The sequence below is a fragment of the Rattus rattus genome, chromosome 14 (genome assembly GCF_011064425.1).
Source record: "Rattus rattus isolate New Zealand chromosome 14, Rrattus_CSIRO_v1, whole genome shotgun sequence".
NCBI classification, from domain to species: domain Eukaryota; kingdom Metazoa; phylum Chordata; class Mammalia; order Rodentia; family Muridae; genus Rattus; species Rattus rattus.
In genome coordinates this window covers 24,924,309-24,933,109 of record NC_046167.1, presented here as the reverse complement: position 1 = coordinate 24,933,109, position 8,801 = coordinate 24,924,309, and the positions used below count along the sequence as shown (strand labels likewise).

At 44.3% G+C, this 8,801-nt stretch overlaps 1 protein-coding gene across 1 annotated transcript; it reads right to left on the bottom strand.

Annotated features, from left to right (window-relative positions):
* Positions 1-981: 981 nt before the first annotated feature.
* Zp4 (zona pellucida glycoprotein 4) lies at positions 982-7,488 on the bottom strand. The gene is made up of 12 exons (XM_032885241.1): positions 7,280-7,488; positions 6,917-7,038; positions 6,736-6,844; positions 5,766-5,924; positions 4,990-5,180; positions 4,493-4,590; positions 3,612-3,742; positions 3,145-3,334; positions 2,919-3,066; positions 2,578-2,656; positions 1,440-1,553; positions 982-1,133 (listed from the first exon to the last, which is right to left on the bottom strand). The coding sequence occupies exons 1-12, from the start codon at positions 7,467-7,469 to the stop codon at positions 1,027-1,029; spliced, it is 1,638 nt and encodes a 545-aa protein (XP_032741132.1). The 5' UTR covers positions 7,470-7,488; the 3' UTR covers positions 982-1,026.
* Between the last annotated feature and the right edge of the window lie 1,313 nt (positions 7,489-8,801).

The window sequence follows — 8,801 nt, the reverse complement described above, 5'->3', positions numbered from 1 at the left end:
CACCTGTAATCCCAAAACTTTGGGAAAGGAGACAGGAAGATTAAGATTTATGGTGAAGTTTGGCTATATTAAGAGTTTGAAACCAGTCTAAACAACAAAACGTGTTGGAGAAAAACTCAGGCCAACATCTAGTAGTATACAATATATTCTAATGTTCACAAGACTTGCTATAAAAATATACTTGCTTTCGGAAGCTAATCCTGGGGCGGTGGGGGGGGGGTTAAAGCTGTGAGTATTCTTGAAACTGAAACATTTTCACTTACTTTGTTCTGCCTTCTGGTGATGGTCAAGGTCAGTCTTCCAGGCAAACTGACCTCTATTCCACCACAAATACCCTGGGTCTTCCCTTAGGACTAGAAGCTGTAGTAGTTAAGAGATCTGAAACAACTACAGGCCTTGGTTCAGATCCCTTAAATTAATTTTGAAGAAGTAAGGACTGTAACCTTTTTAGGAGTTGCACAGGCCAGACAGCTGCTCCAACCCAGAGCTACTTTTATGGCATCTCTTTTCTGTTGAATGACAGGGTCTCTTACATAGCCTAGGCTAGCCTTTAACTTGTCTTTCATTTGGGAATTCCATGTGCTATGATTGTAGGTATGCATAAGACATGAGTTCCAGTTAGTGGTTTAAATTAGACCCTTGTGATCTGGTTGACCCTATTCAAAAATGAACCAATGGTTCCAGTGGGTTGTGGCTACCTGAGGACTAGTTTTTCTCTGCTAGACTTATTTTTCCAGAGCCTTATCTCAAGTTAATAAAGCTTAAGCAATTTTTGCTAGGTGTGTATGTGTAAACCACCCCCCCCTTGAGTTATATTCTACAGAAAACGTTGTTTTGCTTATCTAGGAGAGTTAGTAAGAGAACAGCATGTAACTCTTTGCTTGAGTGAGATGAGATGCCCTTCCCTAAGTGAGAAAGGTGAGATAGTTGAAGAGTTCATCTAGAATCAAGATCATCTTTCAAATGATAAACTTATCCAATGCTGGTAGTATAGTCAGTTTTATTGAGACTCTTGGCTTGGGCTATTCATCTCTGTTTCCTGGTGGCCAAGTAGGATACTACCAAAACTCCAGTGATGACCATGCTTGCAGAAAGTCCCATGACCCACAGAGCGGGAGAATCTGCATGGGTGCCTGTGGAATGGGAAGGTAGGTTAATGTATGCAGAAAGAGCCAAGCCTTTCTAGATCTTGACAGAGTGTGTTATCTGCAGAAATGGTGGTTTCTTTTGCAGGAAAATACACACTGAACAGTGAGGAACAGGGCAAGAAAACCTTTAAGGATAAGGAAGTAATAGTGCTCCAATTGCTATGGAGCATGGGTTTCCTTTGACTGAGCAAATCATCCCCCTGCCTCAGCTTTGCAAGTGCCGAGATTATAAGCATGCAAGATTGTAAATTAGCTGGAAAGTAGCTAGCAATTGGATATCAGTCCACTCACCTGAGCGTTTATGAAGCATGACTACAGGGTCCTTAGTGGCTTGGAGGAGGATGACAGGACCTTTGCTAGATATGCTGGTGGTGTTATCAAAATAAAGCTCAGATTTTCTTCTTCCTGGTAGACAGATGAGAGCTTGTAATTTATGGAAAAGTTTCAGCTATATACAGGAACCAAGGCTGATAGTTGGGTAAGGTACAAAGCCAAGTGCCTTGATGCACACATCTCTGACCTACGCTATATAAAAACCTGTTTGTGTGTTAACCCAACCAAGTCTAAGATTTTCTATTTATTTCTATGAAAGTGTTATTTCACCAAGATTGGACAGAGATAGTTACATTCAATGACTGCCCCCCCCATGCAACCATCATCCTCTCCTAACACTGACAGCAACATTCAGTTACCTTTATATTCCATAGATCATATGTTCAAACATGAAGTGAGAACACAGCAACAGTAATCTTCCATCTAGTTAGGACTTAAATGATCTGGAAAAAGTCAATCTATGGTCTTTACAACTGGGAATAATGGGCATTATTAGAATTGATTTGAATTACTAGGAGTTGATTATTTTTCTTATCAAAATCATTTAAGGATTCAAGAATCATGGAAAAATGATTCAGAGACTAGTCCAGTGGGAATGGATCAAGTAGAAACATCTACATATATAAGGTGGTCTAGGTCTGTCCAACTCCAGATCATACTATTATCTATGGTTCTTTTACCTGTATACCTTCAGGACGTATTGAAAACCTGACTTCAGGTAGGTTCATGACCATTTACTTTTGAGAGCAGTCCAAATTAAAAGAGGAAAAAGTTGACATGTGGCTGAGGAAATCCATCAGTCAGTGAAGTGCTTGCTATGCAAACATGAAGACCGGAGTTTGACCCCAGAACCCATGTTTAAGAAGTCTGGATCTGAAGCTGTATACTTTTTAATTCAGCCAGATTTTAGGTCATGGTTGGCTTCTGGCTTAATCAAATTATAGTTTGTTTTTTGAAAACCTGAGAGATTCTGGCAATCTTGTCAGCTCTGGAATCTTTGTTAATAAGATGAACCCTTAGTTTAATGGCGGAGGCTACCATGGTAGGACTTCAGGATTCCACCTAGGTCTGAGATTTAGACAGCTTAGGTACTCACTCCTGGAAGCAGGACAGATAACCATGCAGGATGGCATCCCAGCAGGCTGGCAGACCGATGCACTGCAGTGCAGGTATACCTGATGTTGACAAACAAATGCCACATTATAGACATCTTTTATATCAGGCATCTCCCAACTGTATACCTCATCTTTCCAAGAAGTTGACAAAGTATTAAGGGCATCTTGATGTGCCTAAGTTAATGTCACAATTGTCCTGAAGAACCAGAGTTCAGATGACAGATATGACTCATTCTTGTTACCACCATGAGCCAGTGTCAAAGGAAAAGAGCCACCTTAGAAAGGTTGTGGGACTTTAAGGACACAGAAGGAGATGCCATACCTGTCCACCCAAAACCGGCTTCTCCCTTCCAGCACTCATGAAGCTGAAGGTGGAGATGCTGAAGCGCTGGTGATGAGATGGAAAGAGATCTGATGCTTTCTGGACCGGGATCCTTTTGGTCTGATAATTGTCTCCAGCATATGGGCATCTAAGCAAAGAGGCACTATAGTAGGGATGTGCTTATTTGGGGGACCCGCTCATACAGATACACAGGGGAACCACTTACCCCTTCACTAGGATTGGCCATTGTGGTTGATGAAAAGGATTAGAGCCAGGTGTGGCCCAACATTGCTCTAGCAGCAGGCCCAATGAGGGGTCTGTTCTATGAAGGATGGAGACCTCTACATAAATGGGATCCTGGAGGAATTTTACCAGTGGGTAGGCATCAGTACCATAGTAAGAGCCGTAGTTTTTATCTGTACAAAGAAAACCAGAATCAAAGTGGGGCTAGGGAATTAACTTAGTAGTAAAGTACCTGCCTGTATAAATACAGGGACCTGAAGATGACCTTCAGAACTCAGAAAAAGACCAGAATTGATGCTCTGTGCTCATAACTCTAGAGCTAGCAAGGCAGAGGCAGAAACTCCAAGCCAATGAGAGATCCTACTTCGGGAAACAAAAGTCATTCTGAGGTTGATGTCCTACTGACAGACTTGGACTTCAGGCTAGAATTAGCAAGTAGGCAGAGCTTACCCTGGGCAATCTGAAGTTCCAGAGAGAGGGGCCCGGGCTGGGTCTTAGGAAGGGGTGGTGGGAGAGTCCACACTTGCATGTTAACTGGGGACATGTTGCTGTGAATGGAGTACGTGCAGCTGACTCGGAGTCTGTGGTAGGGAAACAGGATTTTAGTGTGCTGGCCACACCTGCTGATGGTCACGCTCAAGGATCAAGTGATGAGCATTTTCCAAGTCCAAATATACAATAGAGGCGATTTCTGCCCTTAGAGTTATTTTCTGTTGTCACTGTGCAAATAGGTCTAGAATGAGCTGATGAGAAACACTGCGTGTAACAATTGTACTGCATGAGACGGGGGCATAGTGCAAATCGGGTAAACTTCTTCCAGGTGAGGAGATATGAAGAATAAAAATGGCTGTCAAGAAGCCCAGGTGAAAGGTGCCCATAGAGGCTCTCAATACAAGGGTGAGCCTAGGATTGGTGAGGCTGAAAGCGTTAGGCATTCAGAGGGGAAAGGAACATAGGAGCCATATCACTGAAAGACAACGGCAGTAGTACTTTCTTGCTTTAACCTACAGAAGTGAAGCTCAAGTATGAGACCTGGCAAAGTCTGAAAGGCACTTTTTTGGTCACAGCCTAGACAAGGGAAAAGGGAGTCTCAGATGAGAAATTAAATCCCCATGAGGTAGAAAAAAGAAGACAGTGAGTATGAGGCAGAGATCGAATTGGGAGCAGTGACCCAGGTGATTGTAAGTGGTAGCATACATGAGTATCAACCAAGGTAGCCGGTGGATTCACCTAATATTGAGGAGTGTTCTCCTGTGGGCTCAGATTACCCCAGGATTCTTGCCTTATGAGAGAAAGGCCTTCTGGCCTCTCAGGTCAAACCAGACTCTTACCTGAAGTTGCTGTCTCGAGTAATAGAGCTTCTGCCCCATGCTCGTACATCCCGAATGGCCACTAGCTCATTTTCATACATGGCCTGGTCTCCAGTGATCTGTAAAATGGATAAAGAGATGCCTTTTACTTTGAACTATTAGCTGAATACTGCATCCATGTATGGCATATGCAGAATCAAGGAATAAGGAGATGATTTAAGTACTGAGACTAGGCAAGTGGACCACCCAAATGCAAATCAGCATCCTCCTAAATACCCTAGATCCCAGAAGTTTAACTCGATCCTTATATTTACTCCCAATAGAATGCTAGGATCATGACAGAGTCATTTGCTGAATGCCCACAGAAGTGTCCACCCCCTAAGCAGGACCTTTTGTTCTAGAGATTGTTCTAGATACCAGGAACTGGTCAGGACTGTTCTTCATGACTGTAATCTCAACTTTTCCTCTCCCAATCACTAGGGCACTGCTTCCACCCCAGTACCCCAAGGTGCTCTTACCCGCTGTGTAGTCCCACAGGAAGTAAGTGGAAATTGGAACAGGACAAAGGTGGATGTTTTCATCACAGGATCACACCCTGTGGTGTTGTTCTTGAAGCCCAAGCGAAGTGAATCCAAGCACAGAGGTGGCGAGGTCACATCCCTGGACACAGCAATGGAAAAGTGGCCCTCCTTGGTGCAACGGGAGGTCACTGGGACACCAGAGATGGGCGAGATCAGATCATTCTTGAGACAGAGCCAGGTGGATCTCAGGCTAATGACTCAATTGCTTCAGACGCTCCCCCAGCAAAGTTGGAATTCCCACTGATGATCTGGTAACAGTCTCCCAATGACTACTTGCTCCAGAGCCTTACCGGGGCAGAAGTGGGAGCACCTGCCTTGATTTACTGGGCTCTCAGTGTTTAATGTACTAGAAAACCTTCAAGCTTGATATGGGGTCTGTGAAAAAAATCACTTGGGGATGATTCTCTCTAAACACAATCTTAGACCATTAGCCTCTGTAGTGGCCGTTCCTTGGGGAAACAAGTATCTGTCACATAGACTTAATTTCCTGATGTCTGCAGGTTTTCTGTATGCTTGACATCTAGGAGATTAGACAATGAAAGACTATAGATTAAACAGGAAAATGCCATTGAAAGTTCTAGATCTAGGCAGCAATGCTAACCTACCAGCAGACAGTTGTTTTGTATTTACACTTTAAAGCTTTCCCTGCTCTGGTCTCACCAGAAGTCTACTAAGCCCTTTTCTCAACTGAATTTAGAGATGGAAGCATGCACCTGTGTTTCCATAGTAACAGGAGTCTGCCCCTTCCTCTTCAGAGCTGTAGCAGCAGCCCAACTCTTCACAGTCTCCTCTGGAGATGGTCGAGGAAGCACAGGGCAGCCTTTCCTTTACTGGCACAGGACTGCACACTTTAGCACTTGGTGTATCTGGGGCTGGATATTAGGAAAGGGAAGAGGAGCTCAAGCTGGGAAGCTGGGTGTTTATTAGTGTACCATCCTGTCAGAGCGCCTGGGCTTAGAAATCCAGCACATCTAGGCAGTCTCAGAAAAGCCTGTTGACATTGTTCATTTGCAGATTAAATCCCAAAGGAAGGTCAATGTTAAGTCACCTAGTCGGAATCTCTTAAAACGGATCCCTCCTGAGAAGAGCAGTCTCTCAGCATGTTGCAGGAGCAGCAAGACTCTTCACATGCCTTCCAGTGATGACCTTTTTGGCTCCTTAGAGGGACTTATCAAGCTTTGCCAAGGGTGCCAACATACCACAGCTTTTCAAACATAGCACTCCCAGTAGGGTTTGAGTATAGCCCATGAACTCAGTCGGTCTCATCACCCACCTCTGCTGTGTTTTGGGTAACCAGGTAATGGGAAGAGAAGATTTGAGTTTGAATCAGTTCTAATCATGATTAAAGGGTTCTCAGACCACCAGGAAAGACTTCCTTAGAGTTTCCTAGTTAAATGATCAAGTGTCCTCAGCTGGGGGCAGGAGACTTGGCGAGAGTCTCATAATGAAAGGAGTGACAAAACTTATAGCCCTGGGTCCTGGAAGTAAGATGCCAAGCTGGAACCATACCCAGCCTCAGCTACAGTCTCCCTATAGTTAATTTTCCTAAGGTCTGACACATAGGGAGAGGGAAGAGTTAGAAAACCTCCTTTGCCATCAGTTGCTGCTGCTGCCCAGAGGAGGCAGCCGTGGCTCAAGAGCACCTTCTAGGCAAGACCCTCCCCCAGCCTGAATGTTTTTTACCTTTACCCTGAAGATCCAAAGGGCACGTAAGCAGTCTTTGTCTTGTTCCTGCTACATGTCCAGCTACATCTGCCTCTTGCACACCAACCGTCATGATGTAGTGGGATCCCTGAAGAGACAGCAATCAGCTTTGCTGATGGTAAAGGGATCCTTGTGTCTCTTTTGACTGGGATCTACTTACCTCCAGAGTCACATAGCAGCCACTGTAGCTGGCTTCCAACACCAGAAAGCCATCAGGACCGTCCATCACCCATGTACCACAGTCAGAGTCATTCTTAAGCCTGTGTGGCAGTCCTTGGCTATCTAGGGCAGGTTTAACATGAAAAGCACAGGGGTTAATCATTCATCGCATCCATTAGTGGACAACCAGCCTCATCACTTGAGCCCCAAGCGACTGCCATCATTCAGAACAATACAAGAGAAAGTGAATTCGGAAGGGACAGTTTTGACCATTCATTTTGTAGACAGGGACTGTGGAGATTTTAAAAGGAGGAGGATTGAGACAGAAAGTTTAAGGGTAGGTATCTCAATGAGTCTGACTTACCCCAAGTTGTTAGCACAGGACTCTCTGCCTCCAGGCTGAGGTTCACAGCAAACTGGAAGCTCTGTAACCCACAGTGGAGCACACCCGGCAACTCGGTAACATGCTGGCCACTCAAAGGAAGACAGAATGGGAAACACAGTAAGATGCTTGGTAGAAGCCACGGGGTGCTCCTTAGAGCCTGCCTAGCCATCCTTTCTCCTTCACTAACCCACATCTGCTGAGAGAGTGCTTTGAATATATATGAAGGCTTGGTTTGGGGCAAAGATCTTTACAGCCTGCAGGTGGAGGGACTTTGAAAAAGTGATTTCTTTCTTCTGGGAGCAGTCTACAGATGCTTCCCATTAAATATTATAATCCCCTGGTCTCCAAACTTCGGCTTACATGTTCCTTTTGGCTAAAGGCAGGTTTCTTGGGTTAGATATATGTAGCACTTTTTCTACCAGCTTCTCTTCAGAGGACAGAGACTGACTGCCTTCTAGAATCTTATATATTAGGGTGAAGATCCTAGCTGCAGTGGCAAGGAGAATGATGAATGACAGGAACTGGGTACTGAGTAGGTTACTACCTCTCTGCAGTTGGGTTTTCTATCTGGAAAAAGAAATGAGGACAGTCCTGACATTACTGTGCTTAAGGATTCTGTGAGAGGTTTAGATCAAATACATGGCACCATACTTGGCCAAACAGGGAGAGCTCAGACAATGTCTCTGGGTTGAGTTTAGCTTCTTTAAGGACCTTCCTCCTTTTCTCTGATTCAAGCTTTTATAGGAAGTCTTAAAATTCCAAGATCATTTAAACCTGATTCCTGAGTTTAGAACTTTGTCCTGTTCTTTATAGAGAATGCTATCATGGTCATAATCTGTCATCCCAGCACTCTATATATAGAAGGAAGGAAACAAAAACAAATTCAAGGTCATATTTGGTTTCATATCAAATTTGGTTCTTGTTTGGTCTATGTAAGAGCCCATTTTACAAAAAACACCCCAAACTATGGAGGGAAAATTAGAGGATTATGTGGGCCAGTTAGCAGCCAGGCAATACGAACTGGAATCCATCTGATTTCCTTGTGTCAGAGTGAGGAGTTTTCTGAGGGAAGATGGGAGCATCTCTGTGAGTTTTCTTTTCAACAAGCCAGAATGAAGGGCCACCCGGAGTCCCTTGGACGTGATGACTCCAACAACAGTCTCCTCTGGCTTTCCGCTCTCTCTGCTCAGGCTCACAGGATGTGCTCTTAGGAGCTGTCCTGTGGTGTAGGCCTCATTCCCTTCTGCCTTTGTCTCTGCTATCCTGTTTGCCCTCATCCTTGCTTTGATGACTTCTAGGGGTGCAAGTCTTTCCTTCCCGGTCTTGGGGCCAGGAGGCCAGCTAGTTAGCCTTTCTTCTACAGGAATGTTTGTTTATATTACTCTCAATCTCTGTCTCTATCTCTCTTTCTCTCAGTAGAAAAAGAAATTCAAGAAAGAAAAGAGTAAATTAAATGATAGCAGAAGTGGGAGCTAAAATTCAAACTTTATGGCAAGGATTT